Source organism: Ambystoma mexicanum, chromosome 8 (assembly GCF_040938575.1).
Source record: "Ambystoma mexicanum isolate Mex_15411 chromosome 8, UKY_AmexF1_1, whole genome shotgun sequence".
Classification (NCBI taxonomy): domain Eukaryota; kingdom Metazoa; phylum Chordata; class Amphibia; order Caudata; family Ambystomatidae; genus Ambystoma; species Ambystoma mexicanum.
The window spans coordinates 489,401,218-489,419,304 of NC_090929.1; the positions used below are offsets into that span (position 1 = coordinate 489,401,218).

At 45.3% G+C, this 18,087-nt stretch overlaps 1 protein-coding gene across 1 annotated transcript in view; it reads left to right on the top strand.

Moving 5' to 3' along the window:
• Positions 1-18,087, top strand: part of LOC138472127 (ATPase family AAA domain-containing protein 3-A) — a 672,103-nt gene that overhangs the window by 434,554 nt on the left and 219,462 nt on the right. The window contains exon 12 of the mRNA XM_069610129.1: positions 16,604-16,655. Coding sequence (XP_069466230.1) covers positions 16,604-16,655 — 52 coding nt within the window. The remainder of the gene's footprint in view (positions 1-16,603; positions 16,656-18,087) is intronic.

The following is an 18,087-nucleotide window of genomic DNA, read 5'->3' on the forward strand; positions in this document are numbered from 1 at the left end:
ACAGTAAATGCAGTGACACCTAGATTTGAGACACAACAGTAAATAATAAAATGGCCAAATTTGAGGTGCCTGGACAAATGGAGAAACACCTAAATGTGAGAGTCAAGCGCACATGGTGTAACACCTAACATTGGGAGAAAACACCTAAATATGACAGTCAACAGTACATGGTGGAACACATAAGTTGAGTATCGACAGTACTTGCATAAACGCCCAACTTTGGAATACCTGAGCAATGGGGGACACAGCTCAATTTTGGGATCATTAGTACAAGGCTGAAACACCTTCATTTGAGATACATGATAGGACGTTAATTACTAGCTGACTATCACAGATGTACAATTTTATGCAGGGCAATAAGTGTGGCAGGGCCCCAACGGAATACAGTAATTGCTGCACTCCCGACACAAAGCAGTACAAATGAAATGATGGAAGACACCCTGAACTGACCCTCCACAGCAGTAGGAGACATCCAGATTTGAGGCAGAGCAGCGATGAGGAAACACCTAGGCTTGAGACACAGCAGCAATGAGGGAAACACACAGATTTGAACACAGCAGTAGTTTTGACAGATGTCTACAGTTTAGACAAAGCCGTAATGGGTAAACAACCGGGGTTTGACATAACTGAGGTAGTTCCAGAACAGGTAAAATTGAAGCAGAGCAGCAATTCGGAACTAATTAATAGCTGATAACATCCATGCGCTGTTTTGTTGGGTAGTAAGAGTGATGGAAGAAACACATAGATATGAGCCACAGTAACAGTGAGGGTACACCTGGGGTTGGAACACAGCAGCAGTGGATGGTAGTAGAATGTATGTTATATGTGCGTGATGTCCGAATGACAGAGGTATGTTGTGTTTAGATTGGTAATCAGAGTGGTGGGGCAGTTAGTGGGATAAAGTAATGGTTGAGCCCCCTGCCCGAACCACACTTACCTTATCAGTTGCTGCTGGTTGACAGCTACTGGTTTCCCTTGCGAACACGGGCTAAAACAGAGTGGAGCTGCTTCGTCCGAGGGCTGCCCTTTGCCTCGGGAGTGTCGTAGAAAAGGTGTTCCAGGTCATGTGAGAAGGCCTCACAGGCTAATCGGCACTCACTGGATGGGGGCCGAGGGGGAGCTTTGAGGGAGCAGGAAACAGCGGGGGAGTAAGGAAAGTGGTGCGGATGCACATAGTAACGAAAAAAATAATACAAAAAATGAATTGGGGACAAAACAAAATGAAAATAGCATTGCTCTCATCAGTAGAGTGACTTACTGCACAAATACCAGGGCCAAGTGGCTATAGGCCTGAACCTGCAGGGCCTGTCTCCTAACTAGTGGGGAAAAAAGGCAGCTTCACAAGCAAATCAGCACTGGGTGGGTGGAGGTTAAGGGGGATTCTCGAGGGTCTGTTCCAATTCTTTGCTACACACATGCTGGATTTCACTGGTGATTGACATCTAGATCTGTGATAAATGTCCATCTAGCATCAGATTTCTAGACGCATAGCGGCATGTCTTCAGATCCTTATGGTTGATGTCCTGAGACAGAATCCTATTTCAGAAATATTTCCCTAATGCCCACCTTTTTGGGGACAAAACAACAATCTCACCAGTTTTCTAATGTGATGTCAATCTGACATCTGGTTCCTCAATTGATGTCCCAGCTGGCCCAGCGCCCAGATTTCTATCTGGGTGGGCCAAGTGTGTAATCGATAACAGTGGATGCTGGGCAATTTCTCCTGGGTGTGGGAGTAGCTTAAACCCACAGGTGGTGAATCATATAAGCTTCTAAACACTCGCCACACTAAACAAGATTTTATAGTTTGCATGCAGACGCTGTTGACAGTATAAACTTATGATAGTCTGTACTTACCAGTCCAATAAATAACTTCCACACAAATTAGGATACTTTCTAGGTGGGGTGGGTGATGAAACACATGGGTAGATATTTACTATATGAAGACCTGAAAATTGTCCCTACTCGCCATCTTAGCTTTGACATTTTCAGGTATGATCTTCGTGAACTTAATCGGCGTTGGGTTTAGCAAGAAAGGCAGCCACATCAGTGCATATACTTTGTCACACAACAAATGAAAGCCAAAAAGGGGTGGATCTAAGGCTTTGAATCAATCATAACCAGTAGCAATGGTCTCTCTGGGTAGCCTGCCATTCCATTGTATGTGAATCGGCCTTAGTCCTGGCACCAATGTGAGCAGTCCTGCTTGAACTGCTAGCCCACAAGACCTAAACCTGGCTTTGTTGGTTTGCTTTCATTTCAGGGGGGCCTGGACAAGCAGTTGAAAAGGACTGAACTTTCTGGTGGCAAGACCAAGACTTGTTTTCATTTGGCTCGTCCCCTTCTCACTAATGGTTTAGGCATGCTGCATATTGTTATGGCAGACTGCCTCAAGCAATGATGCTGCTAGTGATTTAATTCAAATCTGTGCATCCATCACTTTTATTATTTACGTCGCTCTGCCCTGCACAATTGCATTTCTCGTGTACCAACTTTTCACCCATGCTCAGTAGGTTTACTCACAGAATAGATATTTTAAATGTAATTGTTACGGTTCCTCAATGGGTCGATCCACCTCCTGCAGATATATGTGCAAGCTGTAAGTCACTAGTTTCTAACTTGTATTAGCCTGGAAAGAATTTCATCCCTGTGACCCTGATCAAATGTGTAAAATTGAGAAGGCTCATTTCCTCCTCTCTTGCAATGGATGGGAATGTTTCCTGGTCTCATGCAGGCAAACACAGGAGCAGTAGGGGGCACCCACATGTCCAGGAAGATGGTTAAGAGGGGGGAAAATGTGTTACAGGTGTCGGGCATCCTCTATGACCAGGATAAGTGTCCCCCCAACCAGTCCACTCCCATAGTCGCAAGCCCTAGGCCAAGGGAGGGGGGAGCATAAAAGAAATCCTTTAGCTGATTCCATGCACAGTCAAGGCGTATGCCGCAGGCAAGCCCCCTCAATTACTGAAAAGTGTAGTATGTCATAAAAATGACCACTGCCCTGCAGGAGTGCAAGGTTGCGTAGTGGCTAAACTACCTACTCAGCCCTCACACTACTACAAACCAACAGATACTGTGGCAAGGGTGAAAGGTAAGAAATTACAACAGTAAGTGTAAATGGGTGGCTTGGCAGTCACTAGAGTCCCAAATGTCATCTGTGCGGGGTTAGGCTACTCAACAATAACTTAATCTGTTCTTGGATGGTTTGACAATGTCAGACCTGCTTTGAGATGCTGTTTGTGGATTAAACCGGTTTGAATGTGGTGAGTCATGCTGGTCCAGGCATTTAAGTCTGGTTCAAAGCAGAACTCTATGCAGTTCCAAGGCAGTGTTTGAGCGAGGCACTTTCATGAGCCTATGGGGTTGAGTTTAATGATCAAGCCAGTTCATGACAATGGCTACCAATGGGTCAAGTTGACAAGTGACACACAGCGTCCATGAGTTCGATTTGAGGTATGGAGTGGTTTGATGTAGAGATCCTGTGGTCTGATGTAATGTTCCAAGTGACAGCGGTTCAAGGTAGTTGACAGTGGCGAGTTGATTTTTAAGCTGAACCGGTGATGTGATTTGCTGATAAAATGTGGGGTCGAGCCGATTCGATGAATGCAAAACAGCTGTTCGAAGAGTTGCAAAGGCAGCTCTGCAGATCAAGAATGTTTGTAGGGTGTTCAAACGCAGTCGAATCTGTTTCGAAAATGTTTGACATATTTCAACACTGGAATCCAGCTGCTTTGACTTCTTGTGATGCTGCGAGTACCAATCCAATGCTCATGGATAAGAATAGCCCTTTTCTTCTTTCCCAGTCCAGGTAGGTTAGCTTGCACCTGCAGGAGTCCTTCACCTACTGTGAGGAGCCTGGGTACTGTTGCAGCTCGCAGAGTGTGCATGTGTTGGTCCAGTAGCAGTCCCCTCCACTACTCAAGTCTGTCCCCTTTCCTCCAACCTTATGGGTGTCCCCCAACATGGGGACGGTGCCAAAACCTGTAGCAACGAAAATGTTTGCTTCCCTTTTAAATTTAGTCCAGCACACAGGGGCTCAGAGAACATACTGCTGCAAATACCTTGTTATCTGGCCAATCGCCAAATAACCGTACGCAAAGCAATGCGTTTGCTCGGGATGATGGCATCATGCATTTACCTGGTTCCGCACGCACGACTGCACAAGCGTCCAATGCAAGAGTGGTTAGCGAAACCATGGTCTCAGATAAGCGGTCAGTGGGACGATCTAGTTGTGGTTTAGCTAACTCCTAGCTCAAGCGCTAAACTCGGGGACAAAGGAAAACCTGTTAAATGAAATTCCTTTTCACAGCTCGATGGTGCAAGCAGTTGTCATAGCCCATTACCTTCACCACATGGCCTGTGGACACAAATCACAGCCCAAAATCACATAAACCCTTTGGAACTACTGGCAGTGCTCAAAGCTCTGCAAGCTTTCAAAGTGTACCTGTCGGGTCAGTCAGTACAAGTCCTCACAGGCTGCACCACTGCCATGTTTTACATAAACGAGCAGGGGGCACACACTCTCCAAGCCTATCCAAGCTAGCACAAAACATTTGGAAGTGGGCACTCAAGCTGGGCATGTGCCTATCGTCACATGTTCCAGGGGAACTAAATTCTCTGGCAGACTCATTAAGCAGAGAGCCTCTACCCGGAGTGCACGAGTGGCAACTTGACAAAGATATCCTAGACAATATTTCTTTCTTATAGGGGTACCCCCCCTTTATAATTTGTGACAAGCCAAAACACCCAATGTCCAGACTTCACATCCAGGTTTCTCCAACACGGGTCAAAGGGGAACGCCCTGTGAATGAACTGGTCAGGGAAATTTGCTTACGCTTTTCCCCCCTGCCCTGCTTCTGACCAGGTTGGTGAACTAAAGGCACCAGGAAGAAGTGACACTAATCCTATTTGCTCCTATGTGGTCGAGGCAACCTTGGTTTCCACATCTGCGCAAACTGATGATGTGCAACCCAATCAAACTCCTGTGCCCCAACAACATACTCACACAACACGGGGGAACAACGTTCCACCCTCAACCTCAGTCTATGAACTTGGCAGCTTGGCTCCTGAAGTCAGTGTTTGACCTTTTAAAACTACCTCAAAAGGTGTATGGACATCCTCAAGGAGGCACAAAAACCAAATACCAACACTATTATTTCAACAAATGGAAAATATTTGTAATATGGTGCCAGCCAAAGAGTATAAACCCGATAGAATGTACGCCATCACACATTCTACACTACATGCTCCACTTACTAGACCTCGGCCTAGTATTTAACTCCATTAAGGTTCACCTGGCAGCTCTATACACTCATACACCACTTCTCAAAGCAAGGTGTCCCAGTCTTTAAGGCATTTATGCAAGGAGTAAAGAGACTCTACCCTCCCATCTCAAACCTGCCTCCAGGGTGGGACTTAAACGTGGTACTTGCAAAACTCATCGGACCTCCCTTTGAGCATATGTATAAATCCAGCCTTAAACACATTGCATATAAAACAGCTTTTCTGGTGGCTATCACCTCCATAAGAAGAGTTGGCGAACTACAAGCTTTGTCAGTGCAAGACCCTTTCTTTGTTATCCAAAAAGACAAGTTTGTACTACGAACATTCCCCAGGTTTTCACCTAAATGTATATCGAAGTTCCATGTCAACCAGTACATCGAACTACCAGCTTTCTTTCAAAGACCTTGAAGCTCAGCTGAGAAAAAACGCCATACACTAGATGTAAAGAGGGTGGTCTTTTATGTAAACGAGACGAGACCTCTGTCTCCATAGCGCCTGACAGGGAAGGTGATCACGTCTCGAAATGCCATCTCCAAATGGATAGTGAAATGCATACAGCTCTGTTACTTTCTACCAAATAAAACTCTGCCTTTCACACCAAGAGCTCACTCTATCAGGGGTGCAGGAGCTACCTTGGCCTATATTGCAAACTTCCCCCTAGATGCCATTTGCAACAGCTACATGGAGCTCCATTCATACCTTTACTCCAAACTACTTCCTCCCATGTGGAGTAGAATGTGCATAGATGCTTTCTCTGGCTTGATCTGCAATCATCGGCTTTACACACCTGTACTCACGCTACACTTCATGCTACCTCATGTCAGAAACAAAACAATCTGAGGTACCTCGACGCGTGAAGGGCAAAGGATACAGTAGACGTCACACTAGGGATAGCATTACTGGCATGCCCTGTCGACATCCCTTTTCGGGTTTCAAAAACAAAAACAAATTCTCTGCCGCTACCGCTAGATGTCGGCCTATACATAAGCATGTGAATCTAAGCAGATACAAGCATCAGAAATACGATTACGTTGAGTAATGTATCCCATATGGGCAGTGGGGGTAAGGGGTTGTAAAGACTGGAGGGGGGTGCTCTCTGTGGTAGAGGAGAGCCACAGAGGACCACAGCCAAGATTATCTGTTGGTAGCAATGGACGAGCAATCAAGGCCTAGCTTCTCAGCAGGTGATGCGGGCTAGTTCTTAAGTACAGTGTAGTCCCCAAGCACCCACAAAGGAATGTCCACACACTGTATTAGTGAAAAGTCTTTATAGAATTAAGGTTCAAGTTATATACACAATCACAATAACTCACTTTGTGCTCAGTTAATCTACAATAGCAAATATATACAGTTCTAAGTGGTACCACAATTATTATCATATTTAATTAAAGTGTATCAACTGTACTCTGGTCAAATTTCAAACAAATCCAATTAATAAAGGTAACCAGCAATAGACATAGGAGGAAAGCAGTTGGTTAGATCAATTGACAGAATACTGGCCCCTACTGTTGCACACAGTTCTGTTTGGAGATCCCACCCCCCCCCCCAACATGGGCAACCTGTAAAATAAAGATATACTACAAGCCCAGTCCATATATTGTTCAATGAGTCTTATTTCCTTCTAAAGTGTTTCTATCACCCCAAAGTACCTGGAATAGCAGAGTTCCTCGAGGAGGCGTTGATGGATCCTTCTTGGGTGACTCCCTTTAATGCAGGAGCCACGGATCGTTGATGGGCCTCGAAGAAGGTGAACTTGGCGTTGATGATCCTCGATGAAAGGTTCGATGGCGTCGAGGCAGCAGCTTCGGTACCAGTGGTGCTAGTTGATGACGAGTCGAAGACGTCCTGCAAGGATGAGGCCTGCGGGGCACCTCGATGTCGATAGTTCAGGACTGCAAAGAGTTTGTGATGAACTTTGGCCCAGCAAGGGCGTTGAGTAGTCCGGCATGTCTACGGTCTTTTTGGGTGGCGGGAAACCCACCGGCAGATGCTCCTCGGTGTGTCGACAGCACGGCCTTCTCCGGCGGGATAAGGCGGTCAGCGGTGCAGAAGAGCGCATCCAGGAATCAAATGTCTTAGGCAAAGGAGCATTGAGGCTCCAGTCATCGACGGCACAGCGTCAAGCAGTGCCGGCTTCTGGGAAACTATATTCGACGGGCCTCTCTCCGGCTGACAGTCTTTCGTAGGCTCACTTCCAGGGCACTTCGGCGAAGGTTAGCAGTGCACGATGGTCCCTCGTAGCTCGGGAAGAGGGCGCCTAACCAGGTCCTCTCTGGATCAGTTCTTGAAGACACAGCAGCTTTCAGATCGACGAAGTAGAGCAACAGCAATACTTCTCTTCCAGCAGGGCTTCAAGGTTAAGCTTCAGTTTCAATGTCAGTTTCAACTCCAGCTTCTGAACGATTTCTAGCAGTGAAAGTCCCCCAGATATACTGTTGATCTCCCAATCATTATGCTGGGTCACACTCAGGCAACCAATCACTCAGAAGGGCATTCAGGCAGTCAGCCAATCAGGCACACAGTGCATTCAGGCCATTCTTCTCCATCCAGACACTCATAACACAGAATGTGGATTCGGACAAGTACCACGCCATTCAACACTACACACTGCATTCATACCAGTTTCGGGCAGGGCTGTCTGTCATTGTGTCAAACACCAGATACTAGACATCCACAACACAGAATGCGTATTTGTCGCACACGCCACGAGGGCCATCTTGTTTCCATCAGGAATTTACTGATAGCAATGATGGGGTCTGGGCATCCCAAAATGGAGGACACTCGGGGCACCTGTCAATTTAGCGCAGAGCTGCCACCAGCCCATACCCTGCTCTCCGGGGGACTCACAGGTGCCCAGAAACATACACTAGGGGCACAGCGTTGTACCCCAACCCATGGATGCCGTAAGGGTTTCCCATGGGTCTGTACACCAAACCAAAAGAGAGCTGCACTGCAAGGAGTCCCACATGAACACCTGCGATGCAAACACGACAGAACACACAATAAAAAGCAGTAAAGGACAAGGATATGGAGGCCCTGTCCCTCCGATGAATTTCCAGCATCACAGGGGTTATAAAGTGTGGGGATGTTTCACGGTACGATTGAAATGCCCCCCAATTAAAAAAAATCTATTTTTTTTCCCCCAATATTATTTAATTCACAATTTTTTGTTCCGTTACAATCAAATGTAACCATTTCTTGTATCTGCTTAGATTCACATGCGCCCACCCTTCCTTCCCTCTTTGAGTTGAAGGTACATAGATCTCTTACACCTTTTCTTAGATTTTCTGTACTCGCACATAATACTTCATGCTCCCTCCTGTCAAACAAAATGTGAGGGACGCACATGAAGGACAATGGATACAGTACACGTCACACTAGGGATAGTAATACAAACATGCCCATTCGACAGCCCTTTTCGAACTTAGAAAACAAGTTGTGCAATACTCTGTACCTACCACTAGATGTTGGCCTACGCAATGCATGTGCATCTAAGCAGATGCAAGCATCAGAAATAAGATTACGGTAAGCAATGCATGGCATATATAGGTATATGTACATCACTGGGCATACATTTACTGAAAAGGCAAAAATGTCAATTTCGATATCCAAATTTCACCCCATATGTATTGGGGGGGGGGGTAAAGTAAATACATGGGGAAGGGGTTGGAGGGCTTCGGTGGGGAGGGGTCTCCTGCATATATATGGGGTGAGGTGAAAAGGGGAGGATAAAACGAAAGTCGACATTTTTGTAATTCAGAGTAAAATATCCAGTGATCACATGGATCCCCATATATAGAGGGACCATACCCTGTTGCCTTTGTTCCACCTTTTTCCCTAGCACCCTGATGGACCCAAAACCAAGGTGCACCAGCTATCCGCCAAGAGGGACAGATGGGGAGAGTGATGAGGAATCTGTGGTAGGTGCGTCCATCAGAAAGACCATTACTGAGAGATAAGTAACTTGTTCTTCTGATGCACTTCTTCCTACCATGAATTATTCATGTTTGATAGATTCCCAAACCACTACTGTTACTTGGAGGAGTGGATAGCAAGGACACCACCTAAACCAGAAAACTGTGAAGGACAGCCCTGCCAAATGAGCATTCTGACCAGGAACAGAATTCAAGCAGTAATTCTTTGAGAACATGTGCAAAGAAGTCCATGTTGCATAGAGCAGGTAGAAGTCTCACTCTACTGTTGGTATCCCCCAAAGCTCCCCGACTAGGAAATTCACTGGAGCAGAACCACTTGCACTTCCTTTTCACAATGAAAGCGAAGAGATCCACTTGAGGATTACTCAAGTACTTCCTGCCAGCTGCCGTAGGGCCTAGAACCACAACCACATTGCTTCCCTGCACTGAGGTATGGAGCCCATACCACCCTACTTGTTGAGGTAATGCATGGATATCATGTTTTCTATTTGGACCAGCACAGTGTTGCCTCCCAGAGGGGAGGATAGCAACAAGGGCCAGCTTGATCGCTCTCAACTCCAGCAAATTGATTTCCATAGAAGTGCACATCAAAGGTAGCTCACCATAAGGTCTTGGAGGAGAGTTCCCCAGCCCTTAAGGCAAGCATGCGTGACTATTGAATTGGGACTATGGTTGTAGAAACGCCCCTCTCAGTAGTGTTTTTCTGGGACCACCATTCCGGGTCTGCAGAACCTTTTGCCAAGACATGAAGAAAATGTGATGTCTGTCCCTGAAACTGTGACTACTGGTAACTCTGAAGCAACCTCATGTCAACTGCGCCTCTGGTAAGAGGCCTTAGGACCTATCAAGTGCAGAAAAGCAGAGGCATGAACCTTTTCCTGTGATTGGAAGACCTGTACCATCTTGACGATGTTTGCTACTCTGTCCTCTGGTGGAAGGCCCGGCCCAGGTGAGTGTCCAAGACTGCCCCAGTGATTTGGAGGGAATGGGACTGTGAAACAAGAAAATTCCAGAAGTTCAGGAAGAAGCCCAAACTGTGCGATGGGCTGCACATCTGGTCCAAGTGTGCCGACACCAGGTCTGGGGAGCAAACCCAGACAAGCCAGTCCAGATTGCGAAAACCATGGATGCTCTCCCTTCTGGGGTGAGTCGGTACCACTGCCAGCAGCTTGGTCAAAACTCTGGGTGCCAAAGAAAGAAGGACCTTGAACTGGAAGTGCCCATTCCCCACTTTAAATCCCATGAAGTTCCTGTTGATGGGTACATGAACGTATGCATCCTCTTGATCCAGCGAGAACAGCCAATATTGCAGGACTAGGGCATGAAGAATCTGGGCTAGAGTGACCATATTGTACTTGTCCTTCCTGATGTACAATTTCTGAAGCCTTCGATCCTAGATGGCACGTAAACTTCAGTCTTAAGTACCATACAATAGGTCCGTTAACAACCCATACGTAGTTCTGAGCAGGACACTGGGTTTACAGCCCTCTTTGCCAGAAGCTGACAGACCTCTAACAGGGGGGGATCTGGTGGCAAGTACTAGCCATCCACTGGATGGTGATGAGCGAAAGAGGTGAGCATCCATTCCTTGCTGAATTGGGATATCCTGCCTCTCACAGGGGGAAGGTTTGGAGGCAATCTAATTCGAAGAGGCTTCGCACCTGGTGCAGCAGAGGGCAATGTGGAGGCTGGGCGGCACTTCTGCCCTGACCCCTGTAGGGGCAGTGCTGTACTTGCTTTCCTGATTGAGAGGGCTGCGACGGGTCAGAATGAGGACACAGACTCTTTAAAGACATTTTAATTATGTTGTATGAAAGAATATTCAGAAAGGGCTAACTACTGTGGCCTTGGGGTATTCCCTACTTCAAAAATAACTAAGGAGCTTGCCATCTGTTTCTCAATGTCCAAAAATAATCTCTGCCCAAACTATACTATCTGACCCTATCACTATAACTAAATAAAGGCAGGATAGTGTCTCAGCACTGGTTCTTTATGTTCTTTTCTTGAACAGTTCTTTTTTTTTTATCAATTCCAGAAGTTCTTTTCTCACAGTATAGAGATGATATCCCACTTTTTGCAAGTCTTTACTTTTTCCAACTTGATTGCTGGTATAGGTTATGCATATGTTTACCTTTTGATATTCTGCTCCTTTTACTTCACACCCTTTTGCTTTGGGTATCTCCCAGTATTTCCTTTCCTTCTCATATAGAAATATTTGCCACAGGTTTAGCCCTCTATTTGAGAATCTCTTGATCTCCCTCTATTGTATTCACGTTTTATAAGATTTCTCGTTCATGCGGGTCCCTCTCGGGGAACGTTATTCTCTCCTTAATTCCATCAAAGTGTACATTTAGTGAATGTACTGTATTTCTCCCCTCCAGGGAATATTCTTGTTCCTTTACATAAATGATCGCTCTTCATCTTTGACAATGGTATTTCTTTTATATCCAATTCTCCTCCACTGAGTGGTATGGATATCACAGTTCACATACTGTACTTTTATTCTTGTACTGGGACGAGTTGTTCATTACTTGTTATTTTTCCTGTGCCTCTCCGGTCCCTCGTTACATTCTCTCTTCTTCGGAAACGGTCCTGGGACTCTTACCTGTCTGGCAGCACTTTCTGTTCTCCTCTGTACTTGCGGGCCGGTGTCTTCGGCATCCTCTGCCGGCAGTCCTTGCACCTCATTTATTCTAGTCGGTCTCTCACAAACGAGCTGTGTTGCCTGCGGCGGCGCCCCTCCAATGGGCTCGGCATTGTTGCACAGGTCTGCTGCCTACCCTGGCTCTTTCAGAGTCGCACCACCACTGATTATTTTACTGTGCAGCGTTTCAATGCGCTATTCGATCAAATGCCTGACAATAAGTTTGGATTTTGCAGGTTCCGTGTCCCAGTGCGGAGAAGTACTGCTCTCTCCCTTCCATACCAGATTCCTTCCTTAATGACAAATGTTTTCTTCTCCTACTCGTCTGTGGATTGGTCAGTTTTCATGAGACACTTCTTTTTTTTGTGAAGAATAATATCCTTGAGCATCATCTTCGGCACAGTCTTTGTGTTTGACAAGGCTTTATAATCCCATAATCCCATGTAGGCCATTAGGCTTACTGGTGAAGAACTTGAGTCCTTGTCCCCAAAGGATTAGTCGCGCCCAGTGAGGTCCCACTTGCATCAACCCCTTGGGAGGGTGTTGCGGAGTGGGCTCACCTCCCTAGCCTCACAGGGAGGGGCCTCCCTTTGTGGAGAATGGACAAATTCCCTTGATTCATCTGTGTGTAGGCGGTGAAGTGGGTTGAGGATTGTGTGGGCAGTGGTACCCCCGGAGCTTAATCTTCAGTGGATTCCCTGGAGTGGTGGCACCTCTTCAATGAGGAAGAACAATGGTACGTTGAAGAACCGCCAGGAGACCCAAGACCCCTTGCAGTGTTTTATTTGCTTTTGCCCTTGCAGACTTGGAACCTTTTTGGTCCAGAGATCCATGTTGGACCACCTCAAATGGGTCTGTTCCTCACCTTTATCTTTGTAGAGGAAAGTGAACAGCTTTGCCCCCCCTCTGCCCCCATTCCTCAAGTGTTGTGGGGTGCATTAACTGACACAAAGCACAGTCCTGCGCGTCGTGCCCCTCACAGAGAAAGTAAACACAAATTCAGTGATGATCCGAAATGTGTGGAAAAAAGGAACTAGGGTTTGGCATGCGGAGCCACCTATATATGCTGGGTTTGATGTCATGTCCGGTGTGGGGCACATAGAGGCATTAATTGACCACTCTATACGCCATGGAGGCTGAAAAGTGTTCGAAGAGCAGCTGCGTTGGGAGATTAATGTCAAAGATGAGGAATCCGTGGGAAGGAGTCAATTAAAAGAAAGGCTACTGCCATGACCAGTTTGGCAAATATTCGAGGGCAGATTTCTGCCTTAAGGGACACTTTGCATATTCTAGGTGCTGGTCTGTAATGATTTTGAAATACTTTGTGTGGGTCGGAAGTCTCAGAAATGTCATGGTACGTATCTTGCAGGTCCACTGTTGCCATAAAGATCCCTGGGTGGGGCATGGTCAAGGTTTTCTGAACAAATTACTTCTTGAAATTGTCAGCTACCCATTTCTTCAGTCACTTATGGTTGAAAACCAGTCGGCGAAGACTCGTCCCCCTTCATATTGGGAGTAACCGCATTGTCACTGTTTCGGAGTTATAGTACAGCATTTTATACTGGCAGCTCCTTGATATAAGACATTGCATTGCCCTGTGCAGGTCACATCTGAGCAACTTGATCATCACAATCTGTCTTTTCCCTGGAAGAGAGGAGAATTCTATAGATTGAGAGGTGAAGCATCCCTAATCAGGCTCTGCCACAACTCTACAAATGCCTGCAATCATCTTCCCACTCAAACCTGATCTGAAGCGCATGAGTAAAGCTTCCCATAAACCCTGGCATGTTCTTTGGAAATCCTCTTGTGTCCATAAAAGGACTTATTGGTCTTGGGGTTGCTTCCTTTCCTGTGATTCTTTTTTTTTTTCCTCTCTAGGGTTTCAGAGTAGGTCCTATCCTCCTAGGATTTTTTTTTAAATTGATCCTGTTTTCGGCCAAACAGTAAATGACCCTTAAAAGTTAGGACAATGTTCTGAGCGCCTTTTACAGTGAAATCCATGATGTACATATTATGGTCTCTGTGCTGTCTGCAACTGAGATGTAATCTATGGCGTTATCGGATATAAATTGTATTTGCTGCTCTGCCCCCCCCCATATAGTTGTTCACTACAATCTTACTCCACCTCGATCTTATTATAAATCCCAGACCTCTGGGCCAGATTGGACCGTTCGTATCTCTGCAATGAAAATTGTAACTTTCCGTCATGTCTTCTGCTGCCATTGATGGCCTTGCTGACAAAGTTTAGTACCACAATCTTGTCATGAGCTTGCCATTCTCTTTTGATTGGTTTATGGATGGTCTAGGAGATGATTGGTACATTGGAAGCAGCAGAGCTATCCTATCTGCAGATGAAATAGTTTCTCTTCCTTTTCTGTGATCCTTACCTGGAAAGTACAGAGATTTCCAGATGTGCTGTAACAATGTTGGGCAAGCATCCTTAAATATATATCAAACCTTTTTGTCTGGGTCAGTCATCTGTGGCTTCATCAGTCTTCTTGATTCCCCTCTTTAGCCAAGGTTTTCTTAATTGCAGCATCTAAAAGGACTGAGATCTGCCTTCGATTTTGGAATATTTGGATAGGGACATCTTTCCCTCTTCTGGTGATCGTGTGGCCGCTTATGCTCCCTTCTGTGGCCCCATCTGTGCCCATGGCTTCTGCTATGATCAGAGTGCTGTCTGGGTGAGGCCGACGTAGTGGTGTGGGCCTCCTGTTTTTAGGCACGCACATCTATAGCCATCTGAAATCTCAAGGTGTCGTGTTTTGCAAAGGCATTTACTCATAATACTGGCCACTGGGCCAGACCGCAAAGAACTGAGCGTGTGCACTAGCAGTCCAAAGTCGGTGGCACGAGTCAATAGTGTATGCAGTTACTTGCAGCCTTGCTGATCGATGTTTTTGTCTGCTATGATTTGCATGTTGCTCTGATGTCATTGCACTTTGGGGAAGCTTGTAGCTGCACCGTTCGGCTCAGGCTGCACCTTCGTGATTAGATTCTCCTGCAGTGATCCCAGCCCCGCCTGTTCCAGTGCCAGCTCTCTGAATGCGCAGCCCCAACCTCGGACATCGTCTCTTACACAGCATACTCCACCAGGTGAGTGATATACTTGGAGCTGGCATCTTTGCAAGCCTGATGGCCCTGCTATCTTCTGGCTGGCTTTTATGAATATGCTGCAAAGAGAACAGGGCGGACTGTGCTACCCGGCCCTGAATATAGGCCACAATGGTAGAGTGGAGGAGTCCGGGTCAGCCAAGGGAGGGTTTCAATCTTTGAAATAATTCTTAATCTGTGGGAAGAGGCCTCACCTGATTAAGGTGTTAACAGTGGGCAGCTGGTGGGTAATTACAACTTCTATGTATTTTCTCCGAAAATGCAATGGCTACAGAAACCCACCTCTTAAGATATGCAATTTAAGTTCTCAGTTGGTGTAGTTTTATTGTATTGAGATTTTTTTAAAAAACACACATGAATGAGTTTACCCCTTTCAGGTTCTGTTTCAAAGAGGCATTGTGAAAGTATTATCCCGTTCCCATTTCAGGAGCATCACCCTATGTCGATGCAGCACTCGCGAGTTCCTATGCTTAAAAAGCACACCATCTCTTCTAATATGGTCATCTTGCATTTTCAAAGAACAACAGTTGTCCAGCTATGCACTTTCAAGCTTTGTCTATGACCAGCCCTCTTTTAGGAAATCGTGTGCAACCACAGGAAAAATTGGGTTGGCAAAATGAAATGGCAGGTTGTTTTTTTTTTTTGTTTTATTTGTTGTTTTTTTTGTACTACCCATCTCTGTGGTAGGTCAAAGTACGGTTAAGTGAAAATCTGGTTTACAAGGGGTCAATCAAAAGGAGATAGATGTCCACATACGTTATAACAAGCTAAAATAGTTGACATCTATTTTCTTAAATGACACGACATACATTTTTATACAGACCTTAATATCCGTTTCAAAAGATTTGTGTTGTGCATAGCTGCCATTGCTATGACTTTGTGTTCTGTGTCTGTCCTCGGTGGTCTCCGCCACCCAGCTTAGGTGCCCTATTGGTGTGTGCATAGGGAGATCATGTCCACAGACCTACAGTTAACTATATCTTCTTTGAAGACCAGAGGTCAGCAATCTGCTCCTTGACGTGAATATTTCACTAAGTGCCAGACCGTCATTCGTGCTCTATATATGTATGTACACTGCATTTACTAAACTTCATGCTATAGATGGATATAGGTCTACTTATTGCCCAAAATGTGGAAGGGAGGATGCCGATATAATATGGCTTGCTCATGCATGGGATACTGAAATTTTAGGAAGTGGTAACCGATAGGCTCATTTAATTGCACAGTGACTCTAGAATCTAGGGTCTGCGTGTTGGGTTTGTTCGCTGAGAGACCAGAGCACAATGCCAAATTTGTGAGGTTGGAACTCCTTTTTGCAAAATGTCGAGTATCCATGAACCACGCTGTTTAGACGCACTTGTGTAAATTCTCTAGCAGGTGACATGATTGCCTCATAATGCACATGAGTATTTTAATGGCGCTGGAATAAAGGAGGGGGACAGTAATGGTACTGTTGACTTTACACATTCATCTATAAATGGTGGATGTTTGTTTCATTTTGTTCAATACGAATTAATCGATAATCAAATCTGTTGGATTCAAAAGTTCATGTTCTTCCTGTTCTATTGTTGTGATATTTAATTTAATAAAAAACAATCTTAAAAAATATTATTCTTTCCTTGCACAGGCTCTTGTTGTTTGTTGATGAAGCAGATGCATTCCTAAGGAAGCGATCAACGGTAAGTGAACAGAATTTGCCTGCTTGGGGTGTAGATGCCTCCCCCACATGATACCACATTTAGTTAGTGGTTATTGTAAGAGATTTCAGATGGCACTTACCTGCTGGTTGGATAATCAAAATGTCTTGATGTGAAAAAATGAGTTTCTACAGCAGCGAGACGAAACCTTACACCCTAAAATGTGCTGTTAGGTGGAGACTTGTTTGTGGTGGGGTCAAGTTATGGAGAACCCATAGCGAAGCCGATAAGGCTGTGGAAATAAGAAAAAAATGCATTGGCAAAAACAACAGTTTTGGCTTTTATATAGGCATGGGATCGGCGTTTGCGAGGCACTGACAAAGATAACATCTGAAAAATGCTCCAATTACCTGGGCATGTGATGTAGTGCAGACTGTGCGAAATTGTTGCCTTTGTCAATGCTTGTTTTTAATAGGTCAAGGAACTATGTTATGTTCAAGTGGCTGAAGGCAGACTTGGTTAAGAAATGTTAATGACAACAGTAGAGCATTTAAAGCTGCAATTAAGCCATTAACTCTAAGCAGGCTGCCAAAGGTTGTTGTTGATTCTTGATAGAGCCATCTCAGATATTCCAGGAGGATGTATTTTGGTCTGGGAGGGGCAGGTAGAGTTTAGGAATAGCATGATCAAGAGCATTCAACTGGTGTGTACATTCCCAAATAACACAAAGCTTGTGGGTTCCTCTGCACAGTTAATCGCCCTCATGGCTGTACTTCAGTGCAGTAGTTTTGGCTTATAGGTGATGCTTAAGCGGCAACCAATGGAACGACGACTGATCTCATACACTTTCCACTGCAGACTCCTTCTTGTGTAATTGGTGCAGAGACGTTGAATCTTTTATTCGTGGTATTGTGTGTCAGGAAATTACATGGCACACATTTGGAATACACTGTGAATTGCTAAATCTAAGCCCTCACTGAATTGGTGTTCCAATGACACCCTTGGACATCGATCAAAAGTGAATTGTATTGACAAAAGGGTGGATTCAGTGAACATGGAAATAGAGAGCTTGAGTGCACAGCAAGACATGTTTCACACGTTATGCTATGTATTGTAGCTTCATTTTTATCCATTCTACCCCTCTTCAGAAAAGTCTGTTTTCTGGTCCCTGTGCTTTCTCTTTTCTTTTATTTCGTTCTCCTAGAGCCCCCACCACCTTTACCCTGTTTTCATCCATCTGTTTATCCCTTGTGTCTTGCTTCAAAAGGATGATTCATTTCTTGATGTGCCCTCAAGCTCTCTCTATATCCACACTTTTGTTAATGCAATTCTCTTTTGATCGATCTCCAGGGGGTCACTGGTGCGTTTAGACAGGGAGTGCACATGGATGAGAGCAGGGGGGAAGATCGGAAGTAGGGGTGCTGAGCACTGGGCCATCGTAAACGTAACGAGGAATGTAACCGAATGAAAGAAC